A 23,605-nucleotide genomic window follows, 5' to 3' on the forward strand; every position below is an offset into this window, starting at 1 on the left:
TGTAATGTGGAAATGTTGTGGTTTTCAAGAAACAATATCAATTATCTCATTTATCTGGGATTTTCAAACCTGCTGATAATGAATATGTTTCTTGTTTCACACAGAGATGTTGCCAAGAATGCTTTGCTGCGCTGGCGTGCATTTATTTATTGGACATTCCTAGGAGTGTTTGACGCTGTGGTATTTTTCTTTGGTGCCTATTTTTTGTTAGACAACACAGTTGTGACCAGCAATGGACAGGTTAGTGTTGGATTTCATGTGTCAATGGTAATTTTTTAATGCCATTTGCAAAATGAACATAGTTTTAATTGTTTTCTTCAATATTTCATGAAAGATGATAACTTTTTTGTGAGTTACTGTGGGATATATGGGTTATCTGTTCAGTAAAATCTGAACTATGCAATAAAACATACTGTGTATTAGTAAGCAGAGACATAGGATTGGATACTAATTAGAAGGAATATATAACATAAATTCCACGTATTACTTCTGAATTTATACAGTAATTTTTCCGTTTCATACTTAACATGCATCTGATGATAATCTGTTTAACATATCAAAAGACTTTTAGTAGAGTAGTTATGAATGATCATAAAAGATCTTAAATGTAACAAGCTTTTTAATAGTTTAATTATTTTGACATATAGCAGCTTAAAATAATCTATCTCTACTTGCTTTGCAGTCACATGAATGCAAATTTTATGAACTTTTGCATTTTATTTATTTTATCCATTGATATTTTGGTCTATTTTATTTGTGTGCTTTTTTCTTTTTGCTACTTGCTTCTCTTCCTATCCTCAGCTAATGACAACCAGCACTCACATGGTAAGACTGTTGTGGATTTGTCATGATATCCATTTCATCTTTCACTGTTCTTAAATTAAACTGTTAAAGAGCAGTAAAATATCATTTAAGCCTACAGCTAGAAATGTTCTTTATAGCTACTCTATAAGTACTTAAAATAAAAGGAACTTCATACAAAGTGTATTGAGGTATATGAGGTGTGGTAAAGAACCATGAACTTTAAAAAAGCTTTTTGTTTGCTTGCATTTTGTTATTCCGTTGTTGTATGCTTTTCTGTAACCTGTATTTTGTTGCTGGCTCTCTACTATAGAAATTTTTTACAGTTTATGCTATAATATGCTTTAATGGCTTTAGAAAATGTCTCAAAGTGAGAGAGAAAATAAACTCAACACAATTTTGTTGCCTGTGTGCAACACGCACGTTTGCTAGAAATGGAGTGTTCACATTCCATTAAAAACCACCTTTGTGACATCTGTCAGGGAAATGAACTTCTAGTGTGAGAGAGAACACTTGTTAAAAAGCATTTTTCCTAAGGACACAGTGAACTTCCACTAGACAGAACTACACACTGCACTATAGCTTTTTTGGTACTATTATGCTCTCTATTAGATGTTCAAAATTCTTCATCACCATATACTTATGGTGCTGAAAATTAGAGTTGCCATACCTGTACCAATTTTGTAAACAGTTTGTATTGCAAGTATTCTGACTCAGTTCCTTTCTGAAATTCTAGTTGTCTTCCATTGCACACATTCAATCTAATTCTAAGGCTCTAAAGCCAGATTAATGCCTAATTCTCAAATTTCAGATGTTGAAGTCTACAACTAGATACCCGTGTTAACACTTGAAGATAATGTGTTGCTTTAGGGGACATTCCGAGTCTTGAATGTCTGTGATAGAAAATTTGTCATTGTTTTGAGGATGCATGCCTGTGTTTATGTATAAAACTTGAGAGATATTGAACTGCAATTTTAGGTTTAAAGGCTTGAAAATTTCAAGTGTTCAGGAATAGTCAGAGACACTTACATGAATTCGTGCACAAATGAATGCTAATAGGTGTTGATAGTTATTTCCCAGTTTTTAAATTATGCTACATCTGGAAAAAGTCAGTGAAGAATTTGAAGGTTTGAAAGGTTTGCTACTGCAACAAGATGTTATTATTAAACAGGGGAAAGGTGGAAAGCAGTGAAGAACATAAAAGAGCTGACAGTAATACTAATGCCTTAAGTGATATGTAGTGATACAAGTCAGGTTCCAGATTGTTAAAATGGGTACTGAAGCAAAAATTTAGAATTTTTTTCCCCACAAATGAACTAATCACTGTTATTACAATGCTAGTAAAAAATTACCAAAGTAAAGATCTTTCCCATACAATGATGCCTGTCAGACTAAAATGAATGTACCATTAAGCTTGCTTCCAAACACAATTCCCCCCAAAATGTTTCTCAGTATTTAGAAATTAGTTTGAAACTATTTGCTTCCTGTAGTGTGATATTACTAGGATAATGGAAAAATGTACTTCTAATCACTGAAATCTACTTCATAAATGCCTCCCTTGGTTATTTTTTGGTAAGCAAAACTAAGATGCCAAAGATTTATCTCCTATAAATTGTTATTAATTTGTGATACTGCTTTGTGTGTATGGTGTTCCACTATGGATAGGACGTCATGGTTGGTGTTGCAAAAACATACAGTTAGAAACCAGCTACAGAAGAAAGGTAAGAAGAAAGGGAGGCACTGTAGAAGTCATTCCAGATTGCAAATGTCATCTTAGTTTACCCATATAATAAAATGTATTTTGTGGGTGATTTTCTTTATTTGCACATTTGATACAGAGTACATTAAATGCAATTAAGCTGGGTTGAGACAGACTAAGTTAAAAGGAATAACTGAATGAGAGATACAAAACAACAGGAAGGAAGATAGGTGAGCAGAATGCTGAACTGGAACATGGAAGATCAACAAATAAAGTCACAGTAGGAGGAAGGGAAGTCTTGGATAGGCTGGGAGCAGAACATGGAAAAATACTTGTTAATAAACTAGATGTTAATAAAAACAGACTTACAGAATGATTCATTGCCTGAAGGCATGAGTAGTGTCTTGAGACATTCAGTGGTTAACAGAGTGAATTTTTGTATTCCCATCCCATATTGCTTTGCTTACCTTTCTCTGTGCCAAAGTAGCAGCTTTATGGATCTTGTCCTTGTGCTGGGACCTCACTTTCTGAGTCAATAAGATGGGTGGATAAGGGATTTGGTTGCAGAGCAATGCTTTCTATCTAGCCTAACAAACAGACAGGGGAAGGTTGTTTCACATGCTTTATTTAATCTAGCAACTTTAATTGCAAGTATGGACAAATCTGTTCAGCATGCAGAAATTTAGACTGACACTAGGTTCTCTGAGAGATGCTGCATATGACAAGAGAATCTGCAAGAAGAAAGTTGGTAAATGGCACGATTGGAAGTTGCTGATCAGATTCCTGTCTGGTGTTAACTGCACAGGCATTTTTAGGTCACAGAAAATATAATGGTGGCATGAGCCTATTACATATCAAAGTAAAAGATCCAAATGATGAAGGTTTTCTAAATTTTATCTAGCGTTCAATAGACTCGGTCACACAGTAAGTAGTTTTAAAATAGTGAAGTGATTAGTGAAAATAATGAATCTTTTGGCCAGTCATTTGTTTATTTTTTTTCCATTCCCAGTTGATTGCATTATCTTAGCCTAGCTTTCTACTGATTTATGTCCTGTGGCTAGCTGTGGTCTTCATTCAAAATTTTTCACACAGAGCATATTTGTGTGATCATCTTCCCGCATGGATACCACATCATGTAATATTGAGTGAGCTCATACAGAAAAGTGTAGATTGGACATAATCCAGTTCAACTCACTGCTCTGTGCAGGGCTAATTAAAATCAATTTGCTGAAGGCTTTGTCTAGTCTTTTTCAGGTTTTCAGTATCTCTGAAGATGCAGATTCCATAACCTTCCAGGGCAGCCTATTCCAATGTTCTTCGGTCTTCATGGTGGAAAAATTTCTCACAATACCTCAGCAAAATATTTGTTGTTGTTGAAGAAGGATTTGTTCCAGTTCTTCATCTTTGTAGTTCTTCAGACATTTGTGGGCAGCTGCTAGATTGTTTCTCAACCTTTCCTTCACCAAACTAAGCTCCTCCACCCCTCTTTGCAGAAGAGCTATAGGCTGCTAAACACCTTGGTTGCCTGCCACGGATCATTTCCTTTTTTTTTCACCTCACTCATGAACTGAGGGGCCCAAAGCCCAGCAGTATTCCAGGTTAAACCTCAGTGTAGCTGAGTAGATGGGAATAACAACCTTTCATCAGTGGCCATGTTCCTTCCAGTTGCTGTGCAGTTTACCTTATTTATAGAGAGAGCACAGTATAGGCTTGTATTCAGTCCACATAACCCCACTGCAACTTCCTTTTAAGCAGGGCCATTGCACAGCCAGTCACTACTCCATCATAGGTGTAAATCTTTGCACTTCTCCTTATTTAATTCCGTAAGATATCTGTTAGCCTGCTTCTCAAATCAGCGCAGGTCCCTCTGGATTGAAACTCTGTCATTCCTTATTTCAGCTGTTCTCTATGCCACCTGGTAGTTTGCTCATGATATTCTGTCACCATCCAGCTACTGACAGCGATATTCCATGATTTCCAGCCTAGTTGCTGTTCCTAGCATGGTTGACTGATTACCAGAAGCCAACCATCCATCGAGGACTTTTGAGTCCAGTGGTTCAACCAGTTTTAAACTGTAGTAGTAGTCCATTTAGCCAACCCCTGTTTCGTTATTGTCCAAGTCAAATGCCTTGTTAAATTCAAAATACATTTCATCCACTGCTTTTCCTTCTTAAAAACAAGTCAACCTGTTGGTCCCACACTGTTGCCTGCTCCTTTTCTGCCCAAGCTTTGCTGCTAAATGCAAGGATGAGGTTTGTTAGTGAAGACTATTATCCAGAGTATTGAGTAATTCAGCATTTTCTTTGAAACTTTCCACTAGGTTGTCTTACCACTCCATCAGCAGACTTGCATTCTTCCTTTGAAGCAAGGATATCTGTAAATATCTTTTCTGTCCCCCTCAGTAATCGTAGTTAGAGCTGAGTTTTATATGTGATTTGTTCTTCTGCTTTTATGCTATTTGATGCCTGCCCATATTTTCATCTCTTGAATGCTCCCAATTTGCCTTTTTGTCCATGAAGTAACATCCTACTTTGCCAACTGGATCTTCTGCTGAAATTCCATGCCTGCGTAGAAGTTGTCTCATTCCTGAAGTTGTAACTGCAGAAGGGAGTTCATGAGATCTCAAGAGTTATCTTTCAAAGTAATTTGGATCTCTTGGAAATTTCTCTTTCATGGGTGCAATACCCTGAATCAAACACAGTCTCTTCTAAAATACAACATCCTAACTGTTGCTTACTTTCCCAGTATTTCTCTGGATCCTGAACCTGGTCAGCTGGTAGCTGCTGAAGTCCAGGCAATCCTCTGTGACAATATTCACCACTAGTTCTTCCCTGTGTCAGCATTAGTGGTCATTTCTGCCCACTTGAAAAGCAGAGGTGTTTTTATGTCATTATGCAAATGGAGAGAAAATCAAACATAAGTTAAAAGTGGTTTATCTTAAAACATACGTGGATGTTTTTGTACTTGTACGGTTATAACATTTTTATGCTTATCTGTATAACATGCTGTTGAATCTCCAAGAAATTGTTGGACGCCAAGGACATCCAACAGAGAAGGGAAATCAGGAAAAATATTATATCCAAGAAGATTGATGAAATGACTGCAGTTTGTTTTTCAATCTCAGTGATTTGTAAATTGTGCTACCCTTGATTTTTATTAGGAAATATATGTGTGAACTTCAAGTTCAGAGCAGAATGTTGGTTGTGGTCTTTTTCTGTCTGTCTGAAATCTGAGGTGTGTACACACAGAGCAAGAAACCAGAGCACTTTGCACTGCATAGATCATGTAGGAATTCAGTTTTTGCTCAAGTGTCAGGTCATGATACAAAGCAATACTAAGCTTTAAGATGTTTACTCTGAAAAATTCACAACATAGTCGACAATATTGCCTATAACTGCTTTGACCATTTTTTATAGATATTTGGAACTTGGACCTTTGGAACAGTGGTGTTTACTGTGCTTGTATTCACAGTTACATTTAAGGTAAGGTATGCTGTGTTTTATCCACTGAAACTTTCTTAAAACTTGATTTTTAATTGTTGCTTTTTTATATTGCTTTCTTTATATCACCATGAATTGCTTTATTACTTTAAATAGAGAATTTGCTATCTGTGCCTTCTCAACTGTGCTCAAACTTGAAAGATGTTTTTAACTACTTCTATATAGAATTCTTCCCTATTTTCAAAGGGTATCATTCTGTTTTATCTCCTGCTAGGAATTCCTGTTGTGTCTAGATAGTAATAACATCATATATTATCTTTTCTTTCAGCTTGCAATAGATACACACTATTGGACGTGGATAAATCACTTTGTGATCTGGGGATCACTGGTATTCTACATTGTCTTTTCTCTACTCTGGGGAGGAATTACATGGTATGGACCCTAATATTAATTGCATTGCAAAAGTTGTTTCAGAAACATAAAGTTGTTATATTTTACCTTTTTGTCACAGAATTAAATTTAGCCTTTATATAGTGCAGAACTCTATTTTAAACATATCATAATTGCTAACTAGAGTGCTCAGCTTTTCTATCAATGAATGTCTAAATGCTAAAATCTTCTTAAAGAAGAATGCAAGGAGACTATCAGACCCCAGACTGCCACTGGGTTTTATCTCAGTAGTGTCAGTCAAAAGCAGCCCAAGGGTTGATTCAAGGAGCTGACATTGCCTTTCTGAGTCAAAATGTCACAAAATAGGTCATGTCTGTGCAGTAGGTGACTACCCACCTACCTGCTGGGCTTGTCTAGGAAGCGAGCTGTAGCAGTCAAACTAGAGACAGGGAGCAGAATTCAATGTCAAAGTCATGTGGATGTCTGAGAGTCCTGTGTTTGAGCTCATTGCTTTGCCTCCTTACTTAGCAAAGTGGAGTTACTGTAGGTGTCTGATCACCTACTTATTCAAGTTCGTAAGAGGCTTTGTAAGAATTAGTATAACTCTTGTGCTTAGCCAATTTAAAGTGTTGGGGGGGTTTGCTATTAAAAGTTCTTTGTACTTGAAACTGAAATTTTTGGAAAGGAAATCCAGTTGGAACAAGTTCAGTTCCTTACTGTGCCTGATTGCTCTCAGGAGCTGGAAATTTTGTTTCACACTTGTAGTGCTCTCAGTTATGAGGCTGTCTTTTTAACTACTGCTAGCAGTTAACTACAATTCTACTTTGTATTCACAATATTTTTATGGACAAGAGAAGGAGGGGCCTAACTATTTCTTGGTGATGAAGATGCCATTTAATTTAGAGAAAGGATTTGTATTTAGTGTGGCTTTTGCAAATGAGTAACTACTTCTTAACTCCTTGGATATTTAGCCACCTCTTCTTTTTTCTAGTAATATCAGATCTCCGTTTCTTCAGCATCAGTTTGCAGAAGTGACATTTTCCCAATGGTTTTCCAATCAGCCTTGCTGTGTATTAAAGATGTGACTGTCTGTATATAAAAATGTATTTCAGCTTAGTTACCTTTTTAGTATGGAAATGCTATCACATTTTGAAAACTGTCAGGAAACTGCCCTACTGGTTTTACACTGCAGTGTTGCTGCAAACTGTCCCTTGATCTTGGCTGTCAGTGACTATGGCCTCTGGTTCCCAGTACCATACAGTGCTGGCATTTTAATGATCATCCAGCTGCATGGGATACAGGGAGGTTGGGAAGAGAAGGTATTAATAGTGTGGTTAGATAAGTATGTGGTGCATAGGATGGGGAGCATAACATGAAAGTATTAAGAGATACTTATGGGAGCCTGAGAGGTATGAAAATAAGTATGGTTAAAAAGATTAGTCTGAGGATACACACAAAGGAGTGTGCCTTAGTAAAAACCAGGAGAATGGTGGGTGAGACACTAAGAAGGTAGGTGGAAAATACCTGGGGCAAGATAAGGGTACCTGGAAGAGCATAAACACATTAAGAATGAACTTAATTTATCTTTGCAAGGGAGAGACACTATGGCAGGGAGGGGACAGCATGATATTTCCTGCAGTCTGAAAGACAAAAGGAAGGTAGTTATCTCCAGATGGTGCATGGTTAGCACCAGCTCCCTTTGAGAAGACTGGGATGGATGAACTCCCACAAACTGGGAAACTGAACCTGAAGTATTTCACCACTGGCATAATTCTTGTATTTAATACTGTCAGCCTTTCTTTCGTGTATTGAAGTGTAATAATTATTTTCTCTTTTTTCCTCCCAGGCCTTTTCTCAATTATCAGAGAATGTATTACGTGTTCATGCAAATGCTGTCCAGTGGTCCTGCGTGGCTGGGTATAATTCTGCTCATAACTGTCAGCCTTCTTCCAGATGTTCTGAAGAAGGTCTTATGCAGGGAGTTGTGGCCTACAGCAACAGAAAGAATCCAGGTAAATAATCTTTTTCATTGTGAAGTTAGGTATTTTTTGTATTACAAGTGTCTAATCACCTAGGCCAAGGTCCAAGATAAGATTAAAGCAGAGGTTCCCCATCTGTGGTGTATGAGCAATATGGTGAAAAATGCTGCCAGTTATTTACATGGTGGCATTAACCTAAATCCTGGCACAATACTTGTGCCTTCATACCAGCAGCCACAGGGAAGTCAGCTGATGAGGGTGGTGGGAGACAGCTACATGGCTCAACATGATTTCTGATTTGAGGAGATAAGAAGGGCAAGGGGATTGGGATCTCCAAAAGGGTAGATAAGAGGCACTTAAATCTGATAACATGCTGATGCCTGCTACAAAAACATATGTATTAAAACTGACTCATATCCTATTTATAGTTTTTTCCTCTTTTATATTTCGACTTACATTTTGCCTGTTCTGATCCATTATTTGTACATAAATGTGCCTTGCTGTACCCATAGGAAGAGTATTTTAAAATCTATTCTCTCCTTTCATCTGATCAGCCCAAAAGGAGAAATGACTGTGTAAATACAGGCAATCTCTTCTAAGGGTGGAATGGAAGCCAGGTTCTGTGGGAAGCATGGTGTCATGCTGGGGACATGAATAGAAAATCTTTCCTGTGTTTTAACCCCAGTAAACTTTTATATATTATATATGTTAGAATGTGAAGGACAGTAGAGGTGTGCTGAGCTGTAAACTTAATGTTACTGCCCTTGCCCTTTTCAGCCCATGAGCTGAAAGTAGGTTAAAAGAATGAGTTACTAGTAACAAAAGGGATTAGGTAGCATTTTGATCTTTAATTGAGAATGTTCTTTGCATTAAGAGGAAAGGAATAAAGGAACTTCACTACCAAGGAAAATAAAATATCCCTGTGGCAAATGTAAAACCCTCTGCCACTGTTTTGTATTCCTAGAATGTACAGGTGTAATAATGCCTTACTTCAGGAAAGAATAGAGAATAGCAGGAAAGCATTCCCAGGCAGATCAGTACTTAATGTTTTTTCATTCAGAGATCTTACATGTCATATGTACTACTTGTGGAAGGAGTTGACCTCAGTACAGATTCTGAATAGTTAATTTGAAAGTCTAAAGAGAGATAATGAGCAAGGGTTAAGGTAAAGAAACACGCTAGTAAATAAAAACCCCTACCAAAGATTTTGTAGCATTTCTAACACACATTGTGTATTAGTACTGGAAAATGAATCAGTAATAAAGCAGACTTTGGGCTTGACACTGACAATATTCATTTTTTAATCATTTAGTCAAAGATCTGTGACTTTTAACCAGTTATATCGCTTGTGTTTCTTCTTCCCTCTCTTTGTTTCTTCCTGTCTTCCAATCCGCTTTGTCTAAATAACTGCTACCTTGCTTTAAACATAAATGATGTGCTCGGTTGCTTCCTACAATCTTCTGGGGAAATCAGACTAAACATCAGTGCCTTTCTGTTGAGCAGTCCACCATCTTTATGCTTTCTCAGACTTCAAGCAGTCTAAGTTTCTAATGGAACAAAAGGTGACTTTTTTCTGCCTTTCTGCATGCTTGGCCATTTCATTCAAAGGACTTTATAATAAAGTTAATCATCAGAAGTTATTTACCATACTCATTATCTCCATTTGTGATTCATGTCAGCTATATTTTGAGGAATACAATTTAGTACAGTTTTTCCCTTCTGAGTATCTTAAAGATTGTATGAATTGTTGTCACAGTCCATCACTGTCACTATCAATTTTTGTCACTGTTCTTGCTGCATTTTACAGAATGTTTCTGCCTCAGGAATCTACGGTTCTTATATCCCCATTTTAATCATTGGTCTGTCTGTAGATGAATGCCTGTTGTGTTTCCATTGTGCCTGAATAAGTAGGATAGTGGTCACACAAACAAGTGATAATTCTGATTAGGTTGCTGTTGCTAGCATCATACAGAAAATGTGGTACTGGAAATGTGACACTTAAGCAGTCTTTGGAATATATTAATGTATCTTCTCTGCTGCTAGAAAATGCAGCTTTTTCCTTTTTCAAGCATGCATTTTGAAACTGAGCTTTCCTTATGTTCCCTTTTATGAAATTCTGTGCTCTTTCTAGAAAGAAAACAACTCAAGGCCTGAAAGTTCATGACATTATTTAATATAAAAGTAGAAGAAATGCTAGTAAATCTTGTTTCCCCTACAGTCTGCAAGAAAACTGTTTTTTACTCAATATTCAGAGACTGTTGGTTTCCGTTGCAGATCTTAGATCTTTCTTTCTTAAGTGGTTAAGATAAAAAATGTATTTTCTCCTTTGTTCCCCCTCAAAAATAGATGGTCAATAAAATTTACTGTAATTATATAAATCAGGGGGAAAATAGAGGTTTTTTTCACTATCGACAATTCTGACTAAAATTGGCTCTTAAATGTCTTAGGATTGGTTTGAACTGAGCTTATAAAAAAGCATTTTTAAATGTACTGCATTCCTAAAAGTGATATTGTTTTCTTTATAACAAAAGGGCTTTGGGAACAACTGAAAAGATAAACATAAGACTAATGACCATTTCCCAGGTTACTAAATTGGTTCTACTCAGGCAATAAGAATGCATAAAGCCTTTGAAGCAGTTCTTATACTTCCAGATTTTTCAGTCATTTGAGAGTCACTCCAGTGTGTGGTGAGCGATTGTTTACCATCATTAACATTTGGATGTTTTTAAACATTCCACGTATAGCTCTGGGTTTTTTTCAGAGAGCTTTTCTGTGATATTATATATATATATATACATACAGACATATATGTGTATACAGATACATATATGTGCATACAAGTATATATATGTGCATGTATATGGATATTGATATAAATATATATACATAGGAACTGTTGTCTTTCTTGGGCTACAACATTATTTCTGCAAAAGCTTTGGAGGAATCTGTTGCCTTTTGGTAATTTTGGTCAAAATCTGCTTATTTTCTTATACATGTGGTCTCTGCAACTCTGGCTCAGTGGCACAAACTGAATTTTGTGCTTTAACTGGTGACTGTGCAGCTGCAAGGTTTCTTTCAGCTTTTACTTTTAAAAAGTAATAGGGTGGGTTTTTTTTATATAGCCAATCTGCATTGGTTATTTTTCCTTTATTCTTCTTTCATTAATAGCAGAATTTTAGGCACTCTGTTAGGGAACATATAAATTCAATTTAAATTATCCTATTTCCATTTTTATAATTTTCATTTTGATTGACAGTGTTTCAGCAATTCCAAGTATTTGGTAGCTGAAACACCAGGTGTTTAGTTTCTGAGCTGTAAATGACTTCTGTACTTTCATTCCTTTTAAAGAAATATTTTTCTTTTTCTCTTTGTTTTTGACTGATGATTTTTTACTGTGCTTTCACTCAGTCACAAGCATGGGCTGTCAGCCATGTTATGAGATCTTGACCCTTTGCTGCGCCTGGGGAAACCCAAAGTGGTCCTTTTGCCTGGGGAAGCTTCTCTGGGGATTCATCATTCTTCTGTTCCTCAGTGGCCTTAGCTGCTGTAGAACAACTGCCCTGGGTGCTCAGACAAGTGTTCACCAGCAAACTACTGCCTTGTCACGTGTCAGGCTCCTTCTCTGAGGGAACAAAGCAACAGTTCTTGCTGTTGCAATATTTGAATGCTGTGGAAGAATTTTCCTTGGCAGCTCCCCGGCCCACTCTGCCCACAGTGTAATGATGAAGCTGTAAGTCAGCCTTGATGAGCACCACCTCATCACCTCCCTTGGTGTGCCAGCTGTTCTGGGGAGTAGGGAAACAGGATGTCCACTCCTTAATGTAGAATCAGTTTGTACCACAGGCACCTCTCCCATTCAGTGCAGGTTATTGTTGGTGGGGCAGGACACTTAGGCAGTTAAGTGCTTTTGAGAGTAATTTTTAACAGAGTTTGAAATGGAATTAAAAACACCCTCAAGTGATTAATCTCAGGATCCAGAAATAGAAGCTTTGTTTTACACTGGATAACCTTTCCTTTTTAAGTCTGTCAGAAAATCCATCACTTTTACAGGACATTGCTATAACAGTTACCAAATGGTACAATTCAGTCACATTTATTGTATTCATCAAGAGTCTCACTGTTTTTCCTCATCCTTGCAGAAGAGTATGAGACATAAAACAGGCCAAAATGCACTGCCGAGCTGCGATGGGCCACTTCTTGAAGGAAATCTTTCACCTTCCGAGCCATAATTAGATCAAAGCTAGGTAACAGTACTGTACGTGTTGCCAATTTGGATTAATTTCTTTTGGTGCTATTTACAAATCAACTGTTTCCTCCAGAGTTTTTGATGTATTTTATCAGTATTGATAAAAAATCATTATGTTTTACTTGGAGAGCCTAGTTTTTGCAAGAGATGTTCCATGCCACAGGTAAGATCTTTTTGTCTCAGAAAGTTGATCATGTAAAGCAAACCAATAAATCGATATACCCATATTCATGTCCTATAAATACACATTGTGTTATGTATAGGTGTTGTGTGACATTTCTTCTATAAGAGCTGCAGTCATTATTGCAGTGTGTACTCACATTACACCACAGCGTAGAATACATAAAGTCAGAGGTAACTCTTACCCAGGAGCAGTTTCTCCATCATCTTTCATGTTCTTGAGTATCTATATAGACCAAATGCAGATGGTAACATGTGGAGATAACCATAGCGAGTCACTTGTGAACAGGACCTTGGGTCAGAAGAGCGGGGCTGTGCATGTGACAGTGTCTGCCACAGTACTGTGTTCTGTACAGACTAGGACATTGCTGTTTTACTGCCTCAGAGAACTGTGTTCAATGTTTAGCTGAATATCTGAGACAGCAGCATAAGTGGTGAACTAAATTCCCTAAACATAAGGCCAGCAGAATGAAGTTCTCTGCTTTACATCATCTCCTTGCTATGCCACTGATGACACAAACGAGTAAGAAGCAACAGTCTTTAATGATTCCCACCTGAATGCCATGACTGTTCCAGTCCCTTCATGCTCTCCTGACCCCAGAAGCAGCACATGAGGAGCTAAGTGAAGGTGCAAAGTTAGCAGTATGTGAAAAGGACAAATGTCACGTGCTCTGTGTGCTGTAGGACTTTAAAGTAGCTGAAGGTAGCTGAAGTAGCTGATTTGCTTTAAATGACTGTTGCACAAGTAGTAGTAGAAAACACCAACTTCCTTTACTAGCTTCAGGCTTGGTAAAGGCTCTTGTCTCAGAGCCATGTGTAGAAAAAAGCATTTTATTTTAGAACTATCTGTGGTAACTAAAATGCTTCACTTTCTAGCTGAAAGAATAGGAAAATTAGTTACCAAACTGTATGACTACTCCCTCTTACATTTCCTAAGCAAATCTGCTGATGTGTTACCTGATTTTTATGTAATAATGTTGCTATTTGGTCTATATGTGTTTAAAAGAACCCAGGCCTCACTGTGGTGAGCAGTTTAGGATAGTTTTGTGACCTTTCCAAGAGTGTCTTTTTAAGAGAGCTTTCAGATTACTCTAGGTTATGCAAGAGTAGTGTTTCAAGCTTGTGATTGGCATTAAAGAGTGTTGTGTTACATTGCAGCCAAAGTTCTATAAGCTACGTCATTAATATTTACTTTATGATTTTGTCCTTTTGGTACTGTGTTCTGATTAACAGGGAGGAAGGGGATGATTAAGAATACAGGATTAACTGATTTATATAGCATTCATGGAGAGATTGATGAATAATATTGCTTTGAGCCATGTTTATAATACATTTATATGTTAGATACCATCACAAAACCTCCATACCTCTATACCTGGAAATAATATGTGCATTTAATGAAAAGAATTTCATAAACTTATTGGGGAAAGGCCTGTGCTAGTTTTATTTCAGTTTGTGCACGCATCCAGGTTCTTGTCACGCAGCTGTGGTGTTCTCTGGTCCTGAGCATTTCCTGAGTGGAAGTGCTGATTCTGCCAGTGTGTGGAGTGATTATGTGAGAAAGATAAATTTTAATGGGCAATCAGAGCAAGGTAGTACTGAGATGTACAGTATAAATTGCCTGTATAGATGCTAAAGGTAACCTAAGCAAGTCAAAAATTCAGTTCTGTTTAGAAGTAGAAAGCAAGTGCATTAAACTCTGGAACCTTCATCTGTTAGCACAAACTGACTGTAAAGAATTTCCTCTCTTTGGAACTACCAGGCAAAGTGCTTGAATCTGTCCTGTCTTAAAATTCCACATAAGAAGTTCAGGGATAAAAAGATGTACCAGGAGAAATTCCAAAATGAAACATAACCTTGATTTAAAACACTTTCATTTGAAGGCAGGTCTCTGTATCTTCATCTCTTCTCTGAAGAGCCCATTATCAGGTTCAGAAGTTAAGTGTAAAATCATGCCTGGTTCTGTAGGTCTTGGTATGAAACTAATCATGTTGAAACTGGTTGATTGCAAAGCAACACAAGGGATTATACTTTGACATGAAACAAATATCCAGAGTGATGATCTAGGGAAAGGTGTTACTATACCAAGGGGACAGTGGTCCTATGAAAGAAAGCAATTATGTACTTTTGGTTCCAAGATTGTCTATTTACTGTGTATTTGTTCTTTTTTTCCCTTTAACAGAAGGCATCGAGGCACTGTCGGGAGCACATCTCGGAATTCACACCTCTTGCCTGTCTGAAAAGCCCAAGATACAGGAGCAGTGACTGCAGCAATTCCCCAGCAAGAAGGTCTAATTCTCATTCTAAAAAAGTGATGTTTACGCAGTGGAAAGGCATTGATTATTCAGTACTTCCATCTGTCTTTGGCTATTCAAATAAGCATTGGCGTTCCAGTGCAAGCTACCACTACGGTGGGTCAGGTTTGGAAACGTCCATATGACAGAACACCAAGTCAAGCCTTTAAAAACTGTGGTTTTGTTTATTTATTTTTTCAGGAAACAGATGTGTCACAGAGACATACTAAACTATATGTGGCTTTTGCTGTCTGAGGTAGTGTTGAGAAAACAGGATCAAGAGCTAGAAGTATGAACCCTTCCAGGCCAATAGGCCTCTTTTTATGTTTTGAACTACTGGAGCAATGAACAATCTGCACAGTCTGGTACTGTGAGACTGGTAGCACTAAAAATTCTCTTCATCCTGTGTCAAGACTTCTGTGTATTTACTACTTCTGTCATCTTTAGTGATTTTCTTTGTTACTTGAAGTGCAGTTTCAGTCAGTGACCTACATTTTGAGATCAACAATTTAATTTTCAGCCAGGAGCAATTGTCTCAGTTATCTCAAATGAAATTCTCCTAAAGCATATTTAACAAATGCTGTTTCTGATTTTCCCATGTCCTTTTTTCTTTCTTTGCTCTTTCTGTAGAACAAACTGGTGTTTCCTCTGTGCAAATCTGCTTTCAAGAAACACTCTCTAATGTTCACTTCCCTGTAAGTGGCCAAATCAGGGCTATGTATGGTTTCGGTTAGTTTTCCCCTTTAGAAAGATAGGCAAAACAATCCTGTGTAGAGTATGCACACACAATATGAAGTCAAGTTGGCTGTTAAACAGGTAAATATCACCAGTGTTGGTATTTACTTACAAACTGAATGTAAGCATTTTGCCTAAAACATCTTCGAATTTGTCAAAGATGCACATTACCTGGTGTTCTCACTTCCTGTCCCTATGATTGTAAAATACATATAGCAGAAAGTATTACATATTAAGCTTTTTTTGACAGTTTGTTGGGTTTTTTCTTAAAACAAGAAAAGCTGTTTCTCTGGATGAGTATCTCTTACTATCTTGATTCATACTCTTAATTTTGATTTTTTTGTGTGCGTATATGGTTAGATTCTGGCTAATGGGCTTGGTAGATGTAGTACAAAGCACACAGCTGTTAGCTTTTGCAGGCAAACCACGAGGTGGCACACAACTGTTGATTAACAGTTGAACCACAGGTGGGATAGAGAAACTAGTATGACTGCAAGGATTCTGTCTGAATTCCCTTAAGAATGACAGCCAACTTGCACTTCTGTTTTCTCTGCTACATTTATGTTACCTTGCAGTAATTCAACTCTTAGCTGCATCCTTGTGTTGTTTCTTTAGTCCAGTGTTTTATTTTGGGGTGCAAAAATATCTGAAGCAGTAATCCAATTTCAGTCAATTTCAGCTTGGTGGTTACAGCTGGTTAATGGCCATCCTCATTCAATACCTCTGTGAGGACATTACTAAAAATGTATTTCAGTGTGAAAACAAAATACTTGGAATCAGACCTGCAGCATTTATTGGAAGACCTGGCCAAGACATTGTTTGTTGTCTTTCATTTGGACAAGGGTGGCAGAGAAAAATTATTTCCCTTTTTGTGTTTTAACAAGAAAAAACAGAGACAAAATAAGTTTACTTACTCCTTTACTTTTTTAATAAATGAAAAATCAACTTACTAGGAAATGTCCCTCACAGTATTCTGAGTAGTTTTCATATTAAACACTGATTTATTATTAAAATGCCCTGGGTCAAGCAGAGATTGTAAAGTGAGTTATGAAATCTTCAGTATACCAAAGATAACAGAATTTTACAAAGTCTAATAGTGAGCATCACAGATAAAGGTTTTTTCTCATTTGACATATAGCACTTTTAAGTTTCAAAGAATATCCTTATAGCAGTATCATTTTGAAATACATGCACATGTGTGGGTGTGTGTACATATACTTGCCATTGCAGACTTGAATGTTGGTCAGTTAGAACTGTCCCCTACATAAAACACTGGTGTATATATTTTTAAGAAGTTAATATGGGTATACATTTTATACCAGTAGCAGTGACAAATTTCTTGTGTGTAGTTAACAAATTATTTGTAATGTATTTTTTAGAAATCTTAAAATTGCCTTTGCACTGAAATATTTTTCATACTGTAGCTATTTATAAATCTGTTTTACGCATTTGTTAACACACCATTTCTATTTTTTTTAAGTATATGTTTTGAAGGCTTTTTTTATAACTATAAGTTTTGGCCACTTAAATTTAGCTTAGAGTGGAGTTGTGGCTGAATGTTGAAATTCTAATGAATGTCAAATTAGAATACAGGTCAGTTGCTCTATGAGTCTCACCCAAGTTATTGATGTTTTGTTGGGATTTGTGGTAGCAGCGATTAGAGCGCTGTACTTGCACTGCTATATTATAACTGCTAGCTTTTTTACTCTGTAAAGCCTCCTGCTTTTTTACTTTGTGAGTTCTATCTTTTAGCCTTAAATAAGGAAAATTTTGCTTGATATTTTTAAAAATGCTGCATTCCTGTTCTGCCTACTAACAAAGCAGTTCATTGCAAACTTCATGTAGCCCTGCACTTAGATATTGTTGACAACATTGTTCAGGCTGAAACACCTGTATATGTTTGAGAAATTTTAGTTAAACATCATTTTTTGGAGGAGAAAGAATGCTTGAATTTAAGTGGAAGTTTCTGCTTTGATTTAGCAATACTTTTACCTTTAAAAGTTGGTGCTGTTTGTTTGTTAAAATAGACTGTTTAATGAAATGAACATAAAACATCAACTTGGCTTCACTTGATGTGTTTTTGCTTCAGTCCCTGTTACTATTGCCATGTAAACCTAGTCCACTGCAGCAGGTGTTAACTTGGGAGTTTTACTGCAAAAGATATAAAAGATGAAAAAGTAGAAATTAGATCAAAATGCATTAGAGTGTTTTATTATGGGTGGGACACTGAAAGGAGACAGATTTTTATGTATGAAGAAAAAAAAAGGAAGAGGAAAAGTCTAAAAATGTATGTAACCTTCTAACTTGCCTCATTTAAATTGTTGCAGCTTTAACAGCATAATGTCTCCATAACTGCTTCTATAAATGTCTTGAAACTGGTAAGCGCTAACCAAATGTATGTGAAGACTTAGAAAGTATTTCAAGTTTTTTGGCCACAGAAGCTCATATATTCCTGCAGTGGCTTGTGGCAAAAGATCTTTTTTGTTTTACCATGTACAATAATTGTTTGTTCAGCCACTTAATGTAAAAGCTTACAGTTTACTTTCTTGCTTGCATTAGCCTGTGTGTCTTGAACCAACTGGCTTGCAAAAATAAGAGGAAAAACAATAGCATAATTGAGGAACTGCACTACTTTTCTTTTGGAAGCCAGTGGGATCCTTGTGCTCATGTTACTGTCTCTGTTAAAAAAGCTTTAATGGAAATTTGTGAAAGTATTACAAAAGTGAAAACGTACATGATTCTACTTTGCAGAATAATCAAAAAATCAGTTTATATAGCTTTAATTTTTTACCTTATGAAAATTCACAGGATTTCAATCTGCATTGTCTTGGACATAAATTCTGTGCTATGTACACTTTGCATTTTAGAGGTTCTTTCATGATGTAATGTAAAGTAGAATCTGTGGAAGTTGCTGTATGGGGCTGGGGTAGTTATCTGTGCTTTAAACATTAAATATGTCTGTAGTCATCAGCACCAAATACTGACACTTATTTTAATTGAACAATTTTAGGTGCATTTATTTGAAAATAAATCAGCCTTCAAATCTAATGTTCAGATTATCCTATACTACTTCATTTATTTGATTTGAAGAGTCCATGTGTGAATACATTATTGTAAAGTTTCTTTTCAGTGCTGTTTTTAACTTTTATTTCTGTAGACAACCAAATATAACTTGTTTATATTCAGCCACATTTTGGATCCTTATCTAGAATATATAAGCAGGAGATACAAATCTGCTTGCAATAAATATAAACATTCAAGACTGGTTTAAGTTTGCTCACAAGTAATTACAGTAATTCTAGTATGACTATGACATGGTTTCATATTAGTCTATAATAAAATGTAAGTATACAAAGAAAACAGAATGAGTGTTTGATTTGGTTATTGAATATGTTTGTTCTCACACTCATTTCTCATACCTGGAGCGGGTCCAGCGGAGCACCACAAAAATGACAAAGGGGACTTGGAGCATCTCTCTTGTGAGAGACTGCAGGAGCTGGGCCTGTTAGTCTAGAGAAGAAGAAGTTTGGACTAGAGAAGAGAAGTCTAGAGAAAAGAAGACTGAGTGGGGATCTCATCAATATAACTATCTCAAAAGATGGATGTCAAGAGGATGGTGCCACAGGCTCTTTTCAGCAGTGCCCAGTGACAGGATGAGGTGCAGTGGCCTTAAACTGAAACAGTAGAAGTTTCACCTCAACATGGGGAATGGGGAAAAACTTCTTTACATTGAGAGTGTCAGAGCACTAAACAGGCTGCCAAGGGGCTTGTGGAGTTTCTCTTTTTGGAGACATTCAAAACCCACCTGGAGACATTCCTGTGTCACCTGCTGTAGGTGACACTGCCTTGGTAGAAGGGTTGGACTGGGTGATCTCCAGAGGTCCCTTCCAGCCCTACCAGTTCTGTAATTCTATGATTTTCAGAGTGTGTGTAGCCAGCTAAAAAAGCAAATTAATAAAAAGAAATTCAAAGGAGGCTGGAACATGAGCTGGGGGATGGGGGGTTGTTCCAAAACTAATAGAAATTGGTACCAGTCCAGGAGAGCTTTGTTTCTCCTTCACAGATTAAGTGCTAAAGTTCTTTCCAAAGTAAACTCATAAGCTATACATGAAAAAGTCTGCTACATTTCCTTGCAGTTCTGCTGTTAAGGTACCCAGAGCTATTTCTCTTTTCTTTTGCAATGTTGTGAATTTAAAGTAGCTAAAGTAAAAAACAATGTGCTCTGACGTCTGATTTGGTAGCAGTGCTCATATATTCCTACAGAAGAGGCTGAGTGCATGGAAAGACCATGATTTTATTTCATTTGGTGATACAGAATTTTACAGAACTTCCTTCAGTTTCAAAACCATTACCGGCTCCAAAGTACGTAGGCTCCATCAGGGTGAGGGTGCCCCAGCCAGCCTCCACAAAGCAGTTCAGGGTGTCAGGTTTGGTCCCTCCTTCTGCTGCTCTGAGCATATGTAGAATGCTTAGGCCTTAGTTTCTATATTAATTTTGCACTTCCCATAATAAAGGTTTCAGAGGAATGGGTTTGTATTTATATGAGATTCTTATCTAAACAATGCAAGAATGTTGTACCCATCTATCTCCCTTTTGTACATCAAGAAATTTTGTGTTTCTACTGAATGAACTCCTAGAGAAGGTAGTTTGAAGAGGCTGTGTAAATATGGAAGATGTTTTTCCCTTTATTCATGCAAAGAAGAAAAAAATGCATAGATTGCAATTAGATAGGATATTACAAAAAAATGTGATGATATATCTGGATTTCAGGAAGAGCATAGTACCTATACAGACATGTTACCACACAACTTCATTTTGCACATAAAATTACATTTACCTATTTAAAGGAAAAAAGGATAGAAAATAATTTAAGTGATAAACGGCATTCTCAATCAAATACCATGTGTTTTCCATTATCTTTTAAGTTATGCTCTTTTAGTAAGCTACATTATCGAATTGATTGAAAACTGACTTTTATAAGGCTCAATATTTTCTGCAGTACATGCAACAGTGCTCTATAAAATCTTTCCTGAAGGTTATCTTGATGTGAAATGAGGTAGGTTGGAGACAGACTGAAGTTCCTTGGTTTTGTTTTTCAAATATTCCGATTTCCTCAAGTGATACTCTACAAGAATTTAGAAACAGTATTTGACTATTCTATTAAAGCTTTGTTGTTGTGTGTTTCCACTGCACATACAGGTGTATTAATTTTCATGTTATTCAAATGCTAAAGCAAAACCCATACTCATTTAAAGGCTTCATTTACACTAGGAAGTGATAAGATAGGGATAAAACCAAATATATCCATTAACTTCCTTCATTATACAGATCAGCTTATCAGGTGCCTAATGTCCCAATCTAGGTCTAAAAGGTTTTTTAAAAGAAAATGGCACTATGTGATCTTTCTTTGTTAACTGGCAAGTCTGCAGTAAATTAATAATGTTGAATCTTAATCATTTAAGTGTTGGTTTTCCATTTAAAAGTGACAAACAGTATTCCATTTTAAACCACCAAAAGGCTTGTTGTTTTCAATTATTCATTCTGGTTAAGAAATCTCATGGTGCATTATGCTTTTAAAAATACATAGGATGCAGTGTCCTGCTAGGTTCAGAGGCTTCCTATTTCAGGGAGAACTGCTGAGTCTCTTCTTATTTAATGCAGAAAAACTTATGTTTTTCTTCCTAACAAAATAAGGAATGTAAATATTTTTTCAAAAGTAGATCAACATCTTACCTTGAGATTTCAGACATCTTTTTTAAAGATTCTTCATGGTAAAATGTTAACCAAATTTAAAAGCTCTGAATCTTGCCATCTAATAAACACTGGGCTGTAGAAGAGAAGGAAAACAAATCCTGGTCCATGGATCAAGCCATCAAGTGGTATGCTGATTTTTATTTCAGATAATACTTTCAACCAAGAGCATTTTTCTAGGAAGTACTGAACAGGCTGCTTCTAGGATGAACAAAATTGCATTGCTAGAGAAAGTTGTCAGTATTAATTAAGTTGAAATCTAATTGTTTATTCCCAGCTATGAAAAGGTAGTGTATATAATTTCATTCTAAGCTATAGCCCAGAAATAAATATTTCTCCTCCTGAGTGGTTTCAGGCACAACATCACAAAGCTTAATGCTGATGCAGTGATAGAGCTCAGTAACAGTTGGGATTCACTTGGCTTTTAAGTGACTCTTCTTAGAAAGTCCAAATTTTGTATTAGTTTAGCACAAAAGCCATGTTTGTGCATCATTGTGCTGAAAGGAACTGGTCCAGATGGAAAAAAGCTGAAGATCCTTCCACTGTAAATTGTACTGGAACATGAGCCAGGCTTCTCTCTTCTCAAATATGGCGCACAGCAGATGATTTGGAATCCACCTTTCTTGAGTTGTCCATCTGGAGTTCAACTTTTAAAGTTTCAAACTTTATTGTCCACTCAGCTCTTGTTTTCCCTATAGGTAGAAAATGGCATACATATGTTTACATTTCCCCTTGCCACTTACCTGGCATGCTGGGGTGTGGTGGTTTGCAGGGGTCCCAGGACGAGGGAAGAGACAAGAATTTGACTCCATGTTTCAGAAGGCTGGTTTATTATTTTATTATATATATTATATTAAAAGTAAATGAGATATTAAAACTATACTAAAAAATGGAAGAAAGGATTTCATCAGAAGGCTAGCAAGGAAAGGAAAGGAATTATAATAAAATCTTGTGACTGACCAGACAGTCTGATACAGCTGGACTGTGATTGGCCATTAATTAGAAACAACCACATGAGACCAATCAAAGATGCACCTATTGCATTCCATGTATTGCTTACATTTGTTCCTGAGGCCTCTTGGCTGCTCAGGAGAAAAAATCCTAAGGAAAGGATTTTTCATAAAATGTGTCTGTGACACTGGGGTGCCTCCCTTTCCCCTAGAAGTCTGTGTAACATACCATGCTTAATTCTGAAAGGAAAAAACCTCATTCCTTTAATGATTGGGCAAACTTAGTTCCATCCATTTTAACAAGAGTGATCTCTCTTTTTCATGCTCTCTCAGAGGAATATTCAGCAGGCAAACCAGCAGATCTGAAGTAATGTGGTCACCACCACAATGGTTATGTGCCTTGGTTGCTTTTACAAAAAAAGTACTTGATCATGTGCACATAAACACACAAACTCTTTGTGTCCCCACCTCATGTGGGACATAATCACTCATCTTCATCCTGCTTTTCCCAGGCCTCTTTCTCAGCAAATTACCTCTCAAAGTAAGCTCATCCATCCTTTTCTTTACTGAAATTGGGCATGTGTGGGAAGTTAACCTTCTCCCTACTAAGTCAACTCATGCAAACTGTTTCAAAAGGGTACATGGTCTCATGGGACTCACTAAATTTTGTTTTTCTCATAAAAAATTGTGATTTGAAGGTATTGGGAAAAAAAGGAATTTTTAACCCAGTTAATTTATTGGAAACTACCTGTGTCCTACAAATTTGTCTGGACAAGAGAAAAGGTCTGTTTTCATTTATAGCCAAAGATTTTAAGCTAAATTAGAAAGGGAATGGCTATTTAAATTCTAATACCACTGCCACCAAGGAAATTCTTATCCATATTCAAAAGATAAATTTCACTCTGACCTCCTCCTGATCTGGTTCTGCATCAATCATAATTATACCCTTCAATCAACTTTGGGAAATATGCCATTATCCTGAGCTTATGAGTATCTGGATATTCTATATCCTATCTGAATTCCATATCTGTTATTATTATTATTGTTATTACTATTCCTTATCCTATCTGAATAATGCACTTAACTTTGGCATCTTATATATCCAGAGGTAGTTCATGAGAACCATCTGTCAACACTTTA

At 36.7% G+C, this 23,605-nt stretch overlaps 1 protein-coding gene across 7 annotated transcripts in view; it reads left to right on the top strand.

Annotated features, from left to right (window-relative positions):
- Positions 1–19,319, top strand: part of ATP11A (ATPase phospholipid transporting 11A) — a 118,160-nt gene extending 98,841 nt beyond the window's left edge. Inside the window, exons 25-31 of one of the 7 annotated variants that reach the window (XM_030943217.1) lie at positions 105–240; positions 802–825; positions 5,917–5,982; positions 6,269–6,372; positions 8,177–8,342; positions 9,783–9,871; positions 14,918–15,034. In XM_030943217.1, the coding sequence (XP_030799077.1) occupies positions 105–240; positions 802–825; positions 5,917–5,982; positions 6,269–6,372; positions 8,177–8,342; positions 9,783–9,860 (574 nt within the window). In that variant the 3' untranslated portion in view covers positions 9,861–9,871; positions 14,918–15,034. Of the gene's footprint in view, positions 1–104; positions 241–801; positions 826–5,916; positions 5,983–6,268; positions 6,373–8,176; positions 8,343–9,782; positions 9,872–12,448; positions 12,565–14,917 lie in introns of those variants that run through there. The other 6 variants (XM_030943196.1, XM_030943206.1, XM_030943180.1 and 3 more) reach the window with 6 other exon arrangements.
- The last annotated feature ends 4,286 nt before the right edge of the window (positions 19,320–23,605 follow it).

Source organism: Camarhynchus parvulus, chromosome 1, assembly GCF_901933205.1.
Source record: "Camarhynchus parvulus chromosome 1, STF_HiC, whole genome shotgun sequence".
NCBI classification, from domain to species: Eukaryota; Metazoa; Chordata; class Aves; order Passeriformes; family Thraupidae; genus Camarhynchus; species Camarhynchus parvulus.